This window comes from Eupeodes corollae, chromosome 1 (genome assembly GCF_945859685.1).
Source record: "Eupeodes corollae chromosome 1, idEupCoro1.1, whole genome shotgun sequence".
NCBI classification, from domain to species: Eukaryota; Metazoa; Arthropoda; class Insecta; order Diptera; family Syrphidae; genus Eupeodes; species Eupeodes corollae.
In genome coordinates this window covers 41,444,469-41,465,661 of record NC_079147.1, presented here as the reverse complement: position 1 = coordinate 41,465,661, position 21,193 = coordinate 41,444,469, and the positions used below count along the sequence as shown (strand labels likewise).

At 33.3% G+C, this 21,193-nt stretch overlaps 1 protein-coding gene across 1 annotated transcript in view; it reads right to left on the bottom strand.

The window, feature by feature from the left end:
• Positions 1–21,193, bottom strand: part of LOC129942845 (corticotropin-releasing factor-binding protein) — a 100,555-nt gene that overhangs the window by 4,211 nt on the left and 75,151 nt on the right. Inside the window, exon 2 of the mRNA XM_056051939.1 lies at positions 14,722–14,791. Within this exon, the coding sequence (XP_055907914.1) occupies positions 14,722–14,791 (70 nt within the window). The remainder of the gene's footprint in view (positions 1–14,721; positions 14,792–21,193) is intronic.

Sequence of the window (21,193 nt, the reverse complement as noted above, 5' to 3'; positions counted from 1 at the left end):
CGACGAAAGGCAAAAATTCCGTCTTCTCGACTTAGAAGAAGTAAAGATTGCAAAGATTGTGTCATAGGCTGATAACATTAACATAATTGGAAGAACTCAGCGTGAGGGCTTCTGTGAGTATTGAGGAAAAGGTTGCAAAAATAGGTTAAATGATTGCAAAACAAAGTACATGCTGGATTTATAACAAGTACCGACGACGTCTCGGTCAAAACGTCATTATCGAGAGGCGTAACTTTGGGGTAGTTAAGGACTTCGTCTACCAAGGCTCCGCTATAAACGCAGAAAACAACACCAGTGCTGAGATCAAACGAAGAATAACTCTTGCTAACAGCTGTTTCTTTACGCTAAGAAAGAAATTGAGATGCAAAGCCCTCTCTCGAAGGACCAAAGCGTCACTATAGAAGACCCTTATCATCCCCTCCTGCTATACGGTGCAGACGCATGGACTATGAAAAAAGCGGATGAAGGCACCTTGGGTCGTTTTGAGAGAAAAGTTCTTCGCGTGATCTACGTTACCGTATGTATAGAAGGGAAGTGGAGGAGAAGAAGAAACGACGAGCTGTACGGATTATACAGCGTCGTAGACTTAGTCAGAAGGGTAAAAGTCCAACTGCTGGGTACCGTAGAGCACATGAGAACCAATGCTCTGGTCCGGAAAGTCTTCGAATCCACACCCATCAGGGCAGAGCAGTAGAGGTAAACCGCGGATCAGGTGGTGCGCACAAATGGAAAGTGACCTCAATCAACTTCGAATGCGAAACTGGAGACATCTAGGAAGGGATCGAGCTGGATGGAGAAGTTTGTGTGAGGCCCTGGTTCACACAGGACTGTAGCGTAAGTAAGTAAGGTATAACATCAATATTTTCAATACGATAAAATAACTTTGAAGTCAGTTCCCCCATTTTTTCCCTAGATGTTTGTGTCGAAAATCAAACAGGCATCAAATTTTGGGAGGAGTGAAGTGATAACAAACATTCCAGCAGTGGTCAGGAGTAAGCGTTTGAAAATAGTAATTTTTCCGATTTTCAGGTGTAAATGATCATCAGGAATATGTGTGTTAAGAAAACAGAAAAAATCTTTAAATCAAAAATGTGAATCCAAGATTTTTTACTTTCAATAACAATTACGTTGAAACATAAAGTTAAAATTTGCATAATATACTTTGCCGTACGTAGTATAAAATATTAACGAATTCATTTAAAAATTCTGTATTTTGATACACTTTTGAATCTTAACTTATAAGAATAATAAAGAATAAAAATTATTAACTGAAAAATTTATTCAAAATAGCTATTTATAAAAGCTATGCAAATAGCCTCACAATTACTTGAGGAGTTTATGATAACAAAAGTGACCTTCTACCGTATTTTGTTTGCTCTCCTTGAATTTTTCTTTGCAAATTGTTTCTTTTATTCCCCAATAAATGCAAATTTATAACAAAATATCAAACTTTATATTCTATTCATTGAATAAAAATACACACATTCAATTCAATCGAAAATATTATTCTTATTTCTTTTTATGGTTGATAAAATCTATAAGAATCATTTTTACTTTTAGCATTCGTTTACAGAAATGGAAACCTCATTGTCCTCCTCAAACACATGCTATCCTTTCCAAACAAAGTCTATTCAAATAAACTGACGGTCTTTGAATAAGTATTTATTTGTATTTCGTTTACTTTAAACTTAAAAATGCAAAAAGACAAATATTATCTTTGGGTTGGCGCGTTTAGGACAAAGATATTCTTTTATTCCTTTTATGCTTGACCAAAAAATCTCATCTCATTCCTAAGCTTTTCCCTTCAAATTTCAAACAGCATGGGGTCATTTAACTCAAACTATATTAACTATCTTTAATTGATATTTTATTGATAAGTAAAAACATTAAAAAATATTGCAGTTACCATAAATAAAAACAAAGCCAAATGGCGTCTAGCGTTCTGCTCTAACGCCTCTTAAGTACCATAAAGAATTAATTAAAGATTAACTACATAAGCTAAATGACTCAAGAACAAACACAAAATATCCACTTAGTCCTTGATGATTAATTTTGACCTCGCTGTGATAATAATCTGCAATCAAATTCAAACAAAAGAAAATTGTAATAAAAATCCTTTTTATCACTTCATCTATACAATACAATGCTTTTGTTAGCAATAATAAAATACAAAAAAGTAGCTTCCAAAGTGGTTCTAGAGTTCATATAATGTCTACCGCAGCAGCTTATTTAGAGGGTGGTAACGAAGATGATGATGATGATGATCCAGCAGGGAACTTTCTCCTCGCATCGTGTCCTTTAAGTCCTTATGCGGTTGGGAAAACTTTTCGCTAAGTTAAGTGTCATTGGGGTCAATTCTTGAAAATATATAATTATAGAGGGTGTCGTATAGGGTATACGGTACATCCGATTCTGTTCAAGAAGACTAACTTTCGATATGCGATTTGGAACTATATAACAAAGATACTTTTTAAATGAGTTCATTCTGGAAATCTTTCACCATCATTTTGTTTGAGGCTATGAAAACTTTCAATAGATTGATAGCTTTCAAACTCCCCTCCTACCTTCGTCTTTTCTAGACAGAAGAAAAAGTTTCAATTGAAAATATCTGTTGTGATTTTTCATATTTTACTTTACTTTTTTTTCAAAAATCATAAATAAGTTATTTCTTAAGGGCAAATGATGGTTACGGGAAAAAAGTTGCAAAATTTCAAAACTAAATACCCACAGCAAGAACTTGGACTTAATGGGACTCAAAATTTAAAATTCAGGAAGTGTAAGCAAAAGTTAGTATTAGAGTTTTTTATTTTATCTTTCAATATAAATTTTTGAACACGTGACTTTCTCATGCCCACGGTTTTTAATTTTTCGGTGGATCATGTGTCAAACAGGGTGCACATACACATTGAATATTCCAATCTTAAAAAATCGTTTGATTTTACTGGATCTTTAAGTCCTTTTATCCCATTAACCAAACACTACTTTCTTAAAGGCTTCAGTTGTCCTGAAATCATATTTAATTTTTAATTTTTTCATCACATCAGATTTTTAAATATGCCTCTTTAAAAGTGTTAAAATAAACCGGTGTTTTTACGCTACAATTTAAACTGATGATTAAAGAATCAAAAAAGTAAAAATATTTATATTTTGGATATATGTAGTTTAAATCTTATCATTTATGAAGTTTTTATAAAAGTTGAATATTTTGCTTTCATTGTTTTTAAAAATATACAGTTACGTCTTGTTGGTGCTGATTTCGAACGATATAGCTGATATTTAAATAATTACACATTTCAATATCATTTCAAAAACTTCAATCGTTCTTAGATAGCACAAGAAATTATTTTGAAAGTGTTTTTGAAAAATTTCAAAAACCTGTATTTTGAAGTCCAATTCGATCTGAGATCACTAAAACCGATGGAAAAAGCTTAACTTAATTGCAAGGGAATAAAACCTTGTATAATAATATTTCAAAAATTATGATTTTTTTCCAAATTTCTTGCCAAGTGTTAACAACCTTACAAAAAAGGAACAATGGGACAGCTGAAAAATTGTACTTCCATACTTCCGTTTTAAGTTTACTTAAAAACTACTTCCGATTTAAAAAATGCTTTTCTCTGCACAAGCTGTTATACTCTCCAAATAATATTTGATGATTAAAAATGTCATTGATTTTATACATATTTACATTTTTTTAAATTTGATATATATTGTCTATGGTCTTAATATTCTACAAAGCCCGCAGAGTTTAAAATAAATGTTCACTCGCGGAAATCTTTACTCTTCAAATTTAAAATTTTAAAAAGGGGCTGTAATGCGACCTACACTGTTAACTTATCATCCCGTCTTTCGATTTGTCTTGCTTGAAAGTTTGTAGGTTTTCGTGTTGTGTTAAAAAGTTGTCAGTTGAATTATTCTTAAAAATTTAAAAATTACCCACAATATTTTGCATATAATGAAATACTTTGATTTAAAAATCTATTTTTGTTGACGAGATTTTTATTCGAAAGCCAATTTTTAGCATTTCTTAAAACTTTTTTGTCCTTAGACAATAAACGAATACAAATTGGATGAACGAAACTAATTTGAAGTTAATATCTTCTATTGCTCTTATCAATCAATTTTTACCTAATTTGAATACTATTTTTTTAGATTTTATTTTCTTTAAAAAACCCGGACTGTTGGATTTTTATACAAAAATTACTGAACGTCGAACAACAATATTTCTTAAAAGATAAAATTAGTTTAAAGCCAATATATCAAAGTTTTGAAAAGATATTTTAGTCAGAACTCAATTTTTACGAACTTTTATTAATTTTTCTTTTAAAAATGTACCATATTTTTTCCATTTTTTTTGTTTTTATAGAAAAAATCGTTAATTGGATTTTTTTTAAATATACTCTGCGTTACAGATTAGATTAGATTTTTTAGATTAACAAATGTTTTATTTTTCTTTAAGTCTTCAGATTATATATATATATAATAATAAACTAACATTTTTAGAGCATGGCCTAAGCCGTCTGCCAGTTGACAATATAAACTTTAAAGTAGATTTTAAGTAATTTTTTTTTGTATTTAAAAAAGTTCATCTGTAATTTTTTTTCTGTATGAAAGAGCAAGCTTGACAAATTGAAACAGGACTTTCCAATCAGCTCCATTGAGAATGGTTATCATTTCATCTTCACTCAGTAAACTCTTCCCAAAAACACTCCTCCGAGATTCCATTAAGATCGGGCATCTGCAAAGGAAGTGGTAGATGTTTTCCCTTTCTCCTTGGTTGCACAAATTGCAGATTTCCGAGCGTTCTTCTCTATGCGGCATAAAGTTGAGTGGCAGCAACTCTCCTCTTGTTTTTAAAACCAGTGACATGAGTTTGGATGAGTACTCTTCCTTGAAATAACTTCTGGTTGCAAGATTGTAATCGAGCATTGCGTAAATACGTCTGCTTGTCGACTCTCTAGCTTTTGTAATGAATTCCTCTCTTTTCTTCACATCAACTGCACTAATGAGATCATAAAGTTCAGCTTTCCATTGATCTGGCCTATTTTCGTTTAGAGTTAGCTGACGGTCACAAAGAGTAGCTAAGCTACTCCAGCTCTCGAACCAAGATGACTTCCTTCTTAAAATGACCATAGTTATTTTTTTGGGCAGCCTGTTCTCGTTCATGGTTAACGTCTTTATTATGTAGTCTACTTGCATTTTAAGTGTCGAAATGAATAGAGGAGGAAGACCCGTCTCGAGCATGAGAATGTGATTTGGAGTACTGTTTGGAAGCCTCAAAGTTCTCTTTAGAAAATATCTCAAAAGATATTCCACCTCACTGAATTCTTTGTGACCCCATACTTGTGCGGCGTAGCACATAACTGCCTTCGCCGTTGTTTCAAAAACTCGGAACTTTGAATTGAAATGAACGTCTTTGTTGTGCATAATGGACTTCCACGTTGCATTTAGTGCATTTTTTGATTTGGCTAGTTTCTCTACAATGTGGTTTCTCAGATTCAGATTTCTTGATATCTTTACTCCTAGGTAGTTGTAGTCACTTACTACTTCGATTTCCTTGCTATCAATCTCCACTTTTCGTTGCGACAGTTTGGGCCTCCACCGTTACGAAAGATCATAACCTTGGATTTGCTAAGGTTTACCTGAAGCCTCCATTTGTAGCAGTATGCAGCTATTCTGTTTATCATCAACTGGAGACTTTCAGGCGTTTCAGCAAATATTTCACTAGAAGATTTGATGTAACTTTTGCTCCACCCTGTAGATCGTCCTCCATGTCGTCTATGAAGAGTGCAAACAAAAGAGGGCTTAAGTTGCAACCTTGTCTTACTCCTACTTCCACTTCGTATGATTCCGCTATATCGTTGTTGAAAGAGATTGCAGATGTTGTAGATTCATAAAATTTTTCCAAAATGCGTCCAAACTTTGTTGAAACATCTTTGTTGTAAAGTTTAAGCATTAGAGCTTTTCTGTCGATGGTGTCGAAGGCAGCTTTAAAATCTATAAAGAAGGCATACAGCTTCTTTTTATCTTTAATGAAGATGTCCGCAATGGATGTGAGTGAGTAGATTTGGTCTATCGTTGAGTAGTTCTTGCGGAACCCGGCTTGAGACTCACCAAGGAGATGATTTGCTTGAACCCAACCGTAGAGTCTTTTGTATAGAAGCCTTGTCAGAATTTTCATTGAAGTGTTCAGCAAGGATATTCCTCTATAGTTTGCAGGATCAGTGCGGTCACCTTTCTTGAATATGGGAGTGACGATAGAATCCTTAAAATAAGTAGGTATGCATCCGTCTTCGTAAGCCTGGTTAAGCGCTAGAGTAAAGTGTTCGATGAATGAGGGTGTGCTGAATTTGTAAAATTCCGGCGGTATACCGTTGGATCCTGGAGCTTTGTTACATTTCAGTTCATCCAAAACTGCCTTTACCTCTAAGATACAGTAGGGGGCGTCCAAGGCGTCATCCGCCTGAAAAGGGATAGCAAATTGGAAGCTCGTAGTAAACTTGTCCTTTGTGAGGTTTTTGAAATGTTCGCATAAATCCTTCAGTTCGATCGGTAGGCAAGGTCGCGGTAATTGACTGTCGTTGTTTATAAGGCGTACTTTGCTCCAAAACTGTGACGCGTTCCTGCAACTTGAAAGATCGTGTGCAATGTTCTCAAAGTATGCTTGACGCTTAGACTTAAGCAAGGCTTTTAAAGTTTTGTTAGCGGACAAATATTCACGTTACAGTATATAATATAAAATTTAATTTAAGCCTCTAGCGCTTTTGGTTCGTAAGATATTTAGGGTTAACCTTAAGTTTGACCTTTTTTTATACTGCTATGGTAAAAAACCACCCATTCAATTTCTTGAGAGCCTTTTCTGCATCTTTCAGCACTACTAGCTACATAACAAATATATTTGAAGTCGATATGTCTACTGGTTCTTGAGCTATGGACGACGAAAAAACGTCACGAAAGTACGAACCTACGTACACATCCACGCACAGACATCTTTGTAAAGTATTTTATTTCTACTCTAGGGACCTTGAAACGTCGAGAAATTTCAAAATTTTCAATTTGACAAATCGGACCCATTACAATAACTTCCTATGGGAAGTATTTAATCGGAATATCCGTCATATTTCAAAAAATAAAACAATAGATACATTTAGGGAAACTAAATCAATTTGATATCCTTTTATGATATTATTAAAGTTAAAGGGGTACTGCTAGTAAGAAGCCCACAACAACTCTTTTATTAAATGAGGAAACTCAAAGTAACAACAACATCTACCCTATGCAAAGTATAAAGTGGTAATGGAAAAGAATGCTTATGCATAATGTGCAAGAAAAGTCATGAAGGACATGTATCTAAATTAGTTTTATGCACATTACTTTATTCTCTGAACTTCATTATTCAATACAAAAATTACAATACACAGAAAATAAATCACTTTTTTCTGTTGCTTAATAAACAAAAATAAATAACTTTCATTTTAATAATGAAGTATACATTTTAAATTTTACTTGCGACCAAATCCGGAGCCTTAAATTTTTGTTTTCACCAAACCTGGGTGACTGAAATTAATGTACTTGGTATCAATTGGAATGACTCTAAAAAATATGAAAAACTTTTTTTTTTAATTAGTTATGAATCTGAAATATTTTTTTTTGCTTACATAAGATACAAAATTTAAAAGCAATTTATGACTTCGCAACACATCAAGCCCTTTCCCCCAAATTATCATAATCGACAAAAAGAATTGTGTAAAAAGTAATAGAAATTAATCTATGTATATATGGACCTTTGTTTTGGGGATTGAATAAATAGATTTTTAATATATTAAACAACAATAAGTTTGGAAATTTAATTTCACTGTGTTGGAAAAATAAAGTAATGAGAACAAAATTATAGTAGTTTTTAAACAGTTCCGTAAAACACTGGTCAACAAAATTAGGTTTTTAGCCTGTTTCAGAAACAAAACAATTCCTTTTCAAACCATTAAATCATGTCCTAAATTCGAACCTCACCTTTAAATTTTTCCATCACAGCAGGTTTTTTTAAATATACCCGTTTAAAAGTGTTAAAAATAACAAAAAACAAGTTTTTATGGCTAAGCTAAAACTCAAAATATCTTTTCATACAAAATTGTATAGTTATTTTGCAAAGTACAAAACTCTTGTAGAGACAATTGAAATCAATTAAGTATCCTACTTAATTTCTGAAAATTCTTATCAAATTTATGAGTCTTAATTTGTTTAATAATATGAATTTAATGCTTTCATACTTTTAATAAATACGTTTTGAACTTTATTCTTTATTGCTGATTTCAAATTTAAACATTAGTTTCCATTATTTGCTAAAGTTAAAAAACATCCGTTTTTCAGTTTAAAACATTTTTTTTTTAATATATGTATTTCAAAAAGTTGATATTAATTGTTTTAGATTTTGTTACAAGAACAAAACTTCCTTTCCAATCGTTTTGCCTTTATCTGTTGAAAACAGTTTCGCCGTAAATGGATAAGCGTTTCTTTTAGTTTTTTGTAAGATAGTTGAAATTTTTACACTAGTGAAGGTTTTTTGAAAATCTTGTGAAATAATATAAATATTTAAACTCAATATTGCAGGGATTATAGATTTGGAAAACCATCACGGATTTTATTGAAAAAAATCTACATAATATGTTTAAATAGCCTCCAAAAGCATTCTACACATGTTTTTTTCGAATTTGAAAAAGTTATATATCAAAAACCTGACGTGCTTCATTAATTTTGAAGTAGGATTTGAATTTAGACTTTTAAGGCCCAGGTAAAATTTTATTGACAGGAAGAAAACCTTGTTGAGGGTACAAATTTTAATGTTATGGCTTAGTAGAAAACATTTTATGTATTATCATTTAATTTTTGATTGATATCAATTTTACCAAATTTAACAAATTAAATCAAATAAAAAAACATACACATAATATTTAGACAATTTTTTCAAAATGTAACTTTATTTTTCTAGGGAAGAGAAACAAGAATATGGTTTAATACAACTTCTTGCATTTAATTATTGGTTTGGTTTGGATTTAACATTACATTTTGTATAAATTTATACGACTTCTCAAAAAAAGAAAAAGGATTGAGGAAAGTTTAATACAGGAATCTTCGTCAGTTTTTTTTTATTCTAGAGTAGCTTAGAAATAAGTTTTTTTGATCAAACCTCTGACAGTACTTCAAGAACTATAGCTAAAATACAGCCGGAAATTCTAAATTTTTTAAATCTTATGCATGGAAATATTATGTTAGAGTAATTTTCCAGTTTCTTTCTCAAATAGTTTACGAAAAAACAATGATTTGAAGACCGAAATAGTTTTTTGCGACGAAGAATAGCATTTTTGACATCTGGTAAAAATTTGAGAAAAATTGAAATAATAGTTTTTTTTACAAAAAATAAGACCTAAGAAAAACACTTCTTAAAGTTAGTAAAACTTGATTTTCGACTCGAATATGTTGGCAAAACTTAAAGATGTTGGTTTCAAACTAAAAAATCTTATAAAATATATTGTTTTCGACATTCAATAAAAATTGTATAAGAATTTAACGGTCAGTTTTTTTATAAAAATTTAAATCTAAAAAAAATACCAAACAAAATTGGTAAAAATTGGTGTGTGACTCGATATCACTTAAATAAATGAATGTATTGTAACATTTTTTTGTTAACAGCAAAAAATGGTATTAGAAAAATCCAGTTTGCATTTTTTATATGCAAAATAAAAACTTTCAAAAATGGTACTAAAATTGATTTTCAGCTAAAACAAATATTAAAGTCAAACTCATTTTATCAAAATGAAAAAGAGGCCGAGATGCTACTCACACAGATAACTTCCTTTCCCTTTGGTCGATTTGTCTTGCTTAAAAGTTTGTAGGTTTTCGTGTTGGCTTAAAAAAGGTTTCAGTTGAATTATTCTAAAACATTTTAAATAATATTTTTCATGTAAAGAAATAGAAATAATAGAAAATCTAGTTTTGTTAAATAGATTTTTATTCGAAAACAACTTCTTACCAATTGAAGTAGCATTTCTTAAATTTTTACAAATTGGATGAAGGAAATTAATTTGAGGGATATCAAGAACCGAACATCAATCTTTACCAAATTTGCGTAATATTTCTTGAAGATCTTATTTTTTTTAATGAAAAAAAACGGACTGTTAGATTTTTATGAAAACAAACTACTGAATATAGGAAACAATATTTTCTGTGAAATAACAAAGTTTCAAGACAATATTGTTAATCTTTGAAAAGATATTTGAATCGAAAGTAAAGTTTTAAATTTTTATTTTGTTAGGTTTTCATTTTTTGTAAAAAAAAACTGTCAATTTGATTTTTCTCAAAATGTTTTCGAAAAAATAATTTTGAAGTTTTTGAAAAGACATTTGAGTCGAAATTCAATTTTTACCGCCTTTGAGTAATTTTTTTTTAGATTTTTAGTTTTTTTTTTTTGAAAAAAAAAATGGGAATTCTATTTTTCTCAAAATTTTAGTAGATGTCAAAAGCGGTATTTTTCGTTGCGAAAAATTGTTTTGGAGTAGAAATCGTTCTGTATTCGTAAAATTTTCGAGAAGACAAATTTTTTGTTCAGTTTTCTTTCTTGAGCTATGGACGATGAAAAAACGTAGCGGACGTAGGGACATACGAACGTACGTACACACGCATCTGTCTAAAAATCTTTTATTTCGACCATAGGGACCTTGAAAGAAATGTCAAAATTTTCAATTTGACAAATCGGACCCATTATAACTTATTTTATCATACGAAAAATATTATTGCTAACCTTCAGTTCATTTTTAGAAAACCTACAAAAACAAAAAAGAATTAATAAGAAAGAGTTTTCGACTTAAGGTAAGTGTAAATATAAAATTTTTCTTGACAGTTTGGAGAGTAAGAAAGCTTTATTTATAATTCACCAAAATGTAAGAAGCCTTTCGTTTTATTAGTTGGCAATCTGGACGCCTTTAAAAACTTATAGGAAATTATCTTTGTATCTAAAATTTGGATTTATTCATTCGAAATAATGTAGTATTCTTGGCTATATTTTTTTTGCCAATACAAATGACTCGTATGCTGCTGGTGGAGTAGGTGCTTTTGTAAGAGATACTTATAATATATGTGATATGAAATGCTATAAATTGACGAGTGCTGATGTTTTAAAAATTCCTTGTTGTTTTTTCAAAGAGTTATTTTGCTTTATTTGTATATAAAATATATAATCAAACACGACGTTTGAGTTTCTAAAAAAATTAGGTCTTTATTCTATCGGATCCTACTCAACACTGACTTTACAATATCAAAAAATTAACTTATATGATGTTAATGATGTAACAAGACCGAAATCAGATATCTGTCTTGACCACGTATTAGGCCGTTTCATTAGTATTCAATCCATTCAATGTGCTGGCATAAATTGTGATCTTCAAATTGCTGACCATTGTATGACTGGTATTTTGTTCTCAATCAGCCAATTTGAAACTTTTACTTATATATTTTATAAGAATCAATTTAAAATTTGAGCAAGGCAACAACGAATTTTGACAATTTAAATCTGAAATTGTTCAATCGAATTGAATAGAGTTGAATCATATTACACAGACGGAATGAAAATGATAATCAATTTGACTATCAAAAAATTGATAGTCAACTATCATCTTAGCCGATTCCACCCCTGGTCTTGAGATATTAAAAGCCATAAACTCTCTTAATAAATCTTTTGGTAATGATGGTATTTCTAACATTGTGTTAAAGATATTTTGACATATATTTTTAATTTGAGTATTTTTTCTGGAATCTTTCCTAACAAACTTTAACACACCATTGTGATACCCCTGTTTAAAAAAGGGAGTAAAAACGACAAAAATAATTATAGGCCAATTTCGTTGGTGCCTTCTATTTCAAAAATATTTGAAAAAGTAAATAAATGTAGGGTTTTGAACTTTCTCAAAAATTCCTCTACTGAGGATGCTTTGTTGGATTTTTGCTCTTTTATTCATAAAGAACTGGATGATAGAAGGTTTTGTAGTGGAATTTTGTGGATATTACGAAAGCCTTTGATATGGTAGACCACAATATTCTTTTGAACAAATTATATTATGCGGGATTCCATGGAATTATATATGAGTGGTTCAAGTAAACCCAATGTTATAAATCTTGGAGTTCCTCAGGGATCTGTTCTTGGTCGTATCATTTTTATAATATTAATTAATTCTATTTTTGATCAACCGTTTGTGGGCGAAGTAAGGGCGTTTGCAGATGATTTGGCAATTGCATACAGATTCGATAGTTTATTGAACCTATAGTGGCTGATTTAAATCATGATGTACACTTATTGAGAGTTTGGTTTGATGCACATAAACTTTTGGTAAGCAACAAAACTAAACTTATGTGTTTTTTCCCTTAGCTCTAACGTGACTCCAGACATTAATGTTATATTCCACTCATCGAACTGTGCAAGGTTTAATTTACACTTGAGTTCCTTTCAAAATTCGTATCACTATTTTAATGCTAATGTTTCTTGCGACATATGTTAGGGCTCAAACAATATTTTCTTTCAACAATCCGTTGTTTTTATCGCTTTAGAAAGTATTGTTCTGATAACACCATGAAAACCGTTTACTATGGGATCTAAGCTGTTGGGGAGGTGCTTATTGTGCTTCAAAAATGTGCTCTAAGAAAAGTGTGTAACTCATCCAGTCTCCCGTATAAAGATTTTGCCTGTCAGACAGTTATTCTATTACAAGGTTCTCAAGATTTTCTTTATAAGAGGCGGGTACTTGCAGAGTCCAATAAGTGAAGGCTATATCTTACGCAGTAATTATCAATCCTTAGTTGCCATTCCATCTTTTCGTACTTAAAGCTTTAGAAAGTCGTATTATGTTGTCTATTGCAAATTATAACCGCCTTCCAGCTAGCCTACGGAACCTACCAACTCTATTCGCCTTTTTGAAAAAAGTAAAACTGTGGCTTCTTGATTTCGATCATAATGAAATCGATGTTTTGTTGAGCTATATTATTAAATTGTTTAATTTAATTAATACTGTCAATGAATTTGAATTTCTTTTGAAAGTGCATTTTGATTTAATTCTTTTTAATTAATTTAACTTTCCTTATATTGTACACCCCACACTGAATTTTTGTGCTATGAAGTGGCATTATCTCTATTTTTGAGTAATCGTGACTTACAAATAGACATTACTAAGAAGAACCATTGATTTTGATTTCAGGGATTTTGAAACGTCGAGAGTAGGCAAAATTTAAATTAACTTCCTTAAGAAATTAATAACAATTTTTAAAAATATTTCGTTACAATATCTTTTTAATGTTTTGGAATTTTATCAAACCCTTGTTAACTTCTCTAGAGAAAGAAAGAAAATATTGTTTTTCTTGTGACTTCAATGAAATTGTATTTCCACGAGAGTTATAACTCCTATTAATGAATCACGTTGTACCTTGATTACAACCGAATAATTCTTAATACAATTTTGAACTACACTTCTGGCAGTAAGATCCACAAACCATTGATAATAGTTCGGCTGCATATGACATTTTAAAGAACCTGAAATTCCACCTACAAAGTTTAAATAACCTTTGGTATCAGACCTCCATTGTTACAAAAACAATAAGTGGTTCTAGCTTTAACACAAAAGAGGTGTTAACAAAGTGGTTGACTTTATACCCAAGGAGAAGTGTATTACCCTCATTCTTAGCCTTTGCAACCTTTTAATGGCGTTGACAGAGGATTCCTTACTTAAAGTTCTAATAAACTTCTATTTCTACCGTAAGGTACTTCACTCCAACCGGCTGGATGTAATGGGGTTAAAGGAAACTTGTACATTTTGAAAAAACTACGCGGATTCCAAACAGAACGATACGAAACTTATTCCTTTAATATTCATATATTGAAAGGATAATACCAATTACCGCAGTTATTGTTTTCAGTAAGAGAAAAAACGTGTCGTTCAACTCGCGGTATTGTATTATGATTACCAACTAAGTATACGTAAAACAAAAGTGCCATAACCCATTTAACGATAATTATGGTCTCAAGTTGAAAATTCCCTCTATATTTAAAAATAACCAAAAGTCAATAAATGTAAGGAAATAGTCGCAGCAATGTTTGCCCTCGCACGAATGCCATTCCGATTCCAGGTATTTATAAGCTTTTAAAAGTAGCTACCTAACATCTGCAATCCCTGGAATTCGTTCAGTAAAAACATTTATGAAACAAGAAAATAGTTTCAATACTTTTCCTTAGCTTTTGTGCAACTTAAAATACAACGATAAGTGGCGGAACAGAGTTGAAACTTTCTCTTCAACCGCATGCATGGTTGCGGATCCGGATGTGGATGTGGATGGATACAAAATGAAAAAGGTAAAAGTTGCACAAACTTAAATCCAATTTAAAACCATGTCACGCACATTGTTTCTATGAAATTACTGTCATGTGTCCCTACATCGTGTCCCTTCGTCGTGGTCGTGTCCTGTCCCGATCCCGATGGGGACTGTTTTGTTGAAAGTCATATTTTATTTATATTTTATGACATACATAGGTACTCGTATATTCAAACATTTATTTAAATACGCCAATCTGTGGGTGGGTCGCATTTTATCTCAGTCGGCTTATAATTTCAACTCCACTTGTAAAATGTGTTTGGAATAAAATATTATTATTGTCATTATTAATTCGCATAATTTTTTACTTCTTACCTGAAATCGTATGAACTTTATATCCTTCTGGAAAAACATCAAATGGCATTTTCATTGGTGATGGCCATGCCTGTAATGAAATATTATATTGTTTTTATTTTTTTATAAACATGTATATTTAAAATGGAAAGTATGTATCTATTTTGTAATTTTATTTTATATTTAGGTACTTATTAAAAGTGAATAAATTTAAACACTTATCAGAATACGACTTTCAATTATGAACATAATGCACAATTTATTGGCATTTGCATTTATATTTAAACACAAAATCAGTAAGTATTCAATTTTATTTATTAAAAACGAGCTAAAAATATATAATTTAATTTTTGAATGGAATCATAGAAGATATACCATACAGTCTTGATTTAATGAAAAATCTTACGAATAAAACGTATTTTACAATTTAAGATTCAAATTTTACAAATAGCTATAGTGTTTGAATAAAGGTTCTTTTAGAATTGAAAAAAAAATCTTAAAGCTGGAAAAACGCAAAGACACTCTTTATGAGCGAAAACGTTTTAACAATAGATGTGTGCGTGTAATTCATATACCGCACACGAACTTAAGATTATTTTCCACGAATTTATCATAAATTTCAAAAGTGTTCAAAAAATAAGAAAATGAAAACAAAGAATTTTAAAGTGCTTTTCTGACTTTAAAAGGGCAAGTTTTTTGAACAATGGGTTTATGAGTGCAAATGTATTAAATCTAATTTTGAATATGGGGATAATAAGCTAAATCGTAAGTTTTGAAAAGTTCTGCTTTTTTGTGTAATTGTTTTCTTTACATTATATTATTTTAAACAGTAGGGAGGCCAAATAAGTCTCACCTAATGGATTTTTCTAAATATCTTCTATGTTTTTGAGAATATCGGAGTAAACTAAAAATTGTATGATTCTTTGTCATATTATCTACATGAATAAATAGATTTAATTGTTTTTTTTTTCATTTTAATTGAAAAATTTATTATCTTATGTTGTTCTTAATAAGGCCCGTGGGGTCTTAATAAGGCCCACTGAGTTTTCTTAAGAGTTTCGCAAAATTTCTAGCTTTTGAAGCAAAAAGACAAACAAATTAGTAAATATATTCTTTTAAATTTATTTCATAAGATAACAAAGCAAAATAAACAAAAACTTAATTTTAACAAAAACCATAAACAAAAAACTTAAAACTTCACTTTTTTCATACAATTATAAAACTTTAACATCGTTAAAAAAAATCACAAAAAAACTTAACAAAAAAATAAGGAACAAAGTTTAATGATTTTAGGATTTAAATATGTGTATGTGCAGTGCATCCTTCAGGGCATTCAAATTTCTTATCTTCTAAGGTCAACCCAACACAAAGTTCATGTAACCAAGCTTCGCACTATTGACATGTCCTCCTTACAGGCATGACAATACCAATTTTCACGGTTTTGATGCCTTGCACTTTTTGAAGCTTCAGTGACTCGTTTTTGTCAATGAACCAGTCTTTAACCACCCCCTGACCTTTAAAGTTCAAGGCCTTTTTACGAAATGTTTTTTTTAGTTTTTAACTGGTTTTAGATCTGGTATGTCAGACGTTATACTGTCGTCAGTCGTACATTTGGACCAAACTTTATATAATATGAAGTTAAAACCTTATTTTATTCAACATGATATCGGAATGCTTTGCTGCGAATCTAAGCAATTCTTGATCCCAATGGTGCTCAAAATATCGATAGACTGATTTATCCAGATGTTGCAGTTCATGCGCCGTATTTGATGACAGACAACAAAGAGTTATTTGATAGCGCTCTGCCTCCTCTACCATGGAATAGTCCAGGTGACAATCGGAACCATACAAAATTAGCAAAGATGCACCCGGAGTCTTGAACTTGCTCAAACGGGATATGAACTCTACAAAGGTATAGTGATTCATGAATCTTTTTGGTTTCATTTTCACTAAAGACCCGAGTTGCAAATTGTCCGTGAATTCCGGCTTTAGTCTTTTTCCTTTGAAAAGGACAACTGGTGGAATACCCATTCCCATTGCGCTGACACAGCCAACAATCGTCAGATATGTTTGAGATATGATTTCTAAGCGTTCTTTGTGGACTGTTGAAGCGCTTAGAAGTTTCACGCTGTGCGTTTCACAGCCTGCAACGCGTTTTCCATATCGACTTCTGTCGAATTGGAAGCTCTTTATTAGGGTAAAGTTGACATTTTGTCTAAAAAACATTAAAAATACAAAATAAAAACCAATAACATAAAAACAAAATTTGCGTGTGCCTAATAAGGACAATCCCTTTTTATTTGGCCTTATTATTAACATGCAAGACTTTATAAAAAAATCATATACATCTAACTTTCAAATATTTTTTACAAACAAATGTTTTTATTTTCTCAAAATATCGCACATATATATATTATTGATGTAGATTTTTATTTAATAATGAATTACTCATAATAAAGCGTTATTACATTTTAACAGCCGATGCTGATTTGAATAAAGCAGACATTGTTTAGGAAATTATGTCATTTCTTTTTACTTACTTTCTTACTTAAGATGGCGTTACAGTCCTGTGTGAACTTGGGCCTCACCTAACAAGCTTCTCCATCTAGCTTGGTCCCCAGCTAGATGTCTCCAGTATCGTGCTCCAAGATGGATGAGGTCATTTTCCACTTGTGCGAGCCACCTGATCCGCGATCTTCCTCTACTGCGCTGTCCTGTCGGTGTGGATTCGAAGACTTTCCAGGCCGGAGCATTGATTTCCATGCGCTCTACGTGACACAGCCATCTTAGTCGTTGAACTTTTACGCTTCTGGCTAAGTCTATGTCGCTGTACAGCCTGTACAGCTCGTCGTTCCATCTTCTCCTTCACTCCCCTTCGATGCATAAATCACACGAAGAACTTTTCTCTCGAAACGACCCAAGGTGCTTTCATCCGCCTTTATCATAGTCAATGTCTGCATCATATAGCAGGACGGGGATGATAATGGTCTTATATAGCGACACTTTGTTCTTTCGAGAAAAGACTTTTCCACTCAATTTCTTTCTAACCCAAGGTTAGGTTAGGTTAGGTTATAGTGGCTGTCCAAGATGGAACGGACACACTTAGGCCAGTTTAATGGCCCATTGTGATACCACATGAACCTTGAGGCTTCCTCCTAAGCTCAATGGAACCAGTTAGAGTCTCTTACGAAACGTGAGAGGCTGATTATCCCGATATGATTTAGATCGTTTAGATCTTTAAAGAAGAATTCTCCTAGGTAATTCTTGCGTTCTCGAGCAGGGCATGTGCAGAGAAAATGAAGTACCGTTTCTTCCTCTTCCTCGTCCATACAGCTTCTGCAAAAGTCATTTGAGAATACGCCTAGTCTCATGGCGTGCTTTCCTATTAGACAGTGCCCGGTTTTGACACCTATTATCGAGCTTATATGCGATCTGCTTAGAGAGAGCAAGCACCTTGAACGTTTTAAATCCAGTGTTGGCTAGATGTTTTTTGTGGCTTGACACGTGGTGATGTTGGTCCACCTGGTGCCTGCCCTCCTCACAGCGTCTTGCATTAGTAGCAGTTTACAAGTAGCGATTGGTATGCCAGTACTTGCCAGACGTGGTAGGATGGGTTGTACTGTACCGTTCCTGGCGAGTTCATCTGCCTTGCAGTTACCTGGAATGTCTCTATGGCCTGGCACCCAGCAAAGGTGAATATTAAACTGTTGCGCCATCTCCATTAGAGATGATCGACAGTTATGGACTGTTATAGAGTTTGTAGAGACTGAGTCCAGAGATTTGATAGCGGCCTGGCTGTCGGAGAAAATAAGGATATCAGATGTTGATATCACGTTTTCTTTGAGCCAAGACAAGACTTCCTTAATCGCCAAAAGTTCCGCCTGGAACACGCTACAATGATTGGGAAGGCGGAATGAGAGACTTAATTTCAGTCGTTCAGAGTACACACCACCACCAACCCCTTCCTTGGTCTTTTAGCCATCTGTGTAAAAGTGGATTGACTCATCCTCTAAGAATGTCCTATCCTCCCAAAAAGATCTGGTAGGTATAGAAATCTGGAAATTCCTATCGAATTGTAGTTGGGGGATGGTGTAGTCTGTGTGCTTTGGAATTGATTCTAAGTACCTTAGAATTACGGAGTGGCCAATGTTGTTGTTAGTCCACTGCGACGAAGCATTGAGGCGGATAGCAGAGCTTGCAGCTATTTGTTTACTAAATATGTCAAGAGGTGTAAGGTAGAGCAAGGTGTCCAGTGCCGCAGACGGGGTCGTGCGAAGCGATCCGCTTATACATAGGCAGGCTGAACGTTGAACTTTATTCAACTTATCCCTGTTTATACCTTTCTCTAAAGCAGTCCACCATACTGCCACACCGTACGTTAAAATCGGTCTGATTACCGATGTGTATAGCCAATGCGTGATTCTGGGTTGTAAACCCCATTTATTACCAATAGCTTTTTTGCAAGAAAAGAGAGCTACAGTAGCTTTTTTGACTCTTTCCTGTACGTTGCGTTTCCAATTTAGTTTTTTGTCTAAGACAAGACCTAGGTATTTGGCCTCGTCTGAGAATTTTAATTGGATTCCTTTAATGTAAGGAGGGTTGACAAATGGAATTTTGTATCTCCTCGAAAATAAGACCAGATCGGTTTTGTGTGGGTTAACACCCAGTCCACACCGATCAGCCCAGAGTATTAGTCTGTCCAAGGCATTTTGTAAGAGTTCTTTTAGGATATTAAGATGCTTTCCTGAAACTGCTATAGCAACGTCGTCCGCATAGGCTATCACTCTGAAACCCTCCGCATCCAGACTAGTTAGGATTTCATTCACCACTAGGTTCCAGAGGAGAGGGGATAGAACACCACCTTGCGGTGTCCCTCTACTAACGAATCGTCTGCTAGAAGAGTTGTCCAGTTTTGAATTAATTATTCTGCTAGTAAGCATTAAATGAATTAACTCCCAAAGCGAACTTTCTACATTTAGAGATGTCAGTGCAGAAGTGATTGCAGATGTGTCCACGTTGTTAAAGGCACCTTCGATGTCAAGGAAAGCAACCATAGTGAACTCTTTATGATGGAGGGAATATTCGATGGTGCGTACTAAAGTGTGTAACGCTGTTTCCACCGATTTATCCTTACAGTAGGCATGTTGAGACGAAGACAGAAGTCTTGTATCGATACCTGCCCTTAAATGGATATCGATCAATCTTTCCAGGGTCTTAAGAAGGAATGATGATAGACTTATAGGTCGTAAATCTTTAGGATTAACTTGGGAGCATTTACCTGCTTTAGGTTTAAAGACAACTTTAACTTCTCTCCATGCCGAGGGAACATGGACCAGGTAAAGACAGCTGGTAAAAATTGCCTCAAGGACTGGTGCAATTATATCAGAGGCTTTTTGTAATCCTGCTGGTATTATTCCATCTGGTCCTGCAGCTTTAAATGGTTTGAAGCTGTTGAGAGCCCATTGTAACTTATCCTTTGTGATCAGACCTTGTGGATATGTTGTATTTGAACTTGAACGTGCAAAGCTGTTGCAAGTTTCGGTAAGAGAACTACCAGGAAAGTGAGTGTATAATAGTAGGTTCAGTGATTCATCACTTGAATTAGTCCACGAGCCGTCTGCATTTTTCAAGCAACTTGGCATAGCTGGATTAGTTGAAAGAATTTTCCGTAACCTAGAGGCTTCAGAAGTTTCTTCTATCATGCCACAGAAGCATCGCCAAGAAGATCGCTTGGATTTCCTTAGTGACTTCTTGTAGATTCTTAGGGATTCTTTGTAGGAGTCCCAATAAGAGGCTAGTCTTGCAGCTTTGGCCCGGTTGAAAAGTTTCCTGCATTCCTTCCTGAGTGAGTCAAGCTCTGAGGCCCACCATTGTGGTTTCCTCTTTCCTCTTATGTGTATTAGTGGACAAGAAATTTCTAGCGATCTGTTCATAGCTGAGGTAAGGTCATTGACTTTGTTGTCAAGTTCGTTAGCGTTAGAGGAAGGACTAGATAGTCCAGGTTCTAGTAAACTCTGTAATAAGTTCCTGTATAAAGCCCAGTCAGTTTTCCGATAGTTTCGAAAAGTCAATGGACTCGGGTTATCATCCACATTTATATTGAACTGGATATATCTATGATCAGAAAACGAGTGTTCTTTGGATACTTTCCAGTCCAAGATCATATGGTGTATACTATCTGAGACAAGAGTTATGTCTAAGACTTCTTGTCGAGTTTTAGTTATGAAGGTTGGTTCATTACCAACATTACTTACTAAGAGGTTAGTACCAAGAATATAATCAAAAAGAGACTCACCTCTGTCGTTGATATTCGTACTGCCCCATACAGTATGATGAGCGTTAGCATTGCTCCCAATAATTAGGCGGATCCTTTGCCTTTCCGCTTCAGCGACGACTTTCTCCAGGGTTTTTCCAGGGAGAGGGCCAAGGTGGTCATTCCCAAGATACGCCGATACCAGCCAGAAACTTCCTTTGGTTGTTTCTAGCCTAGCTA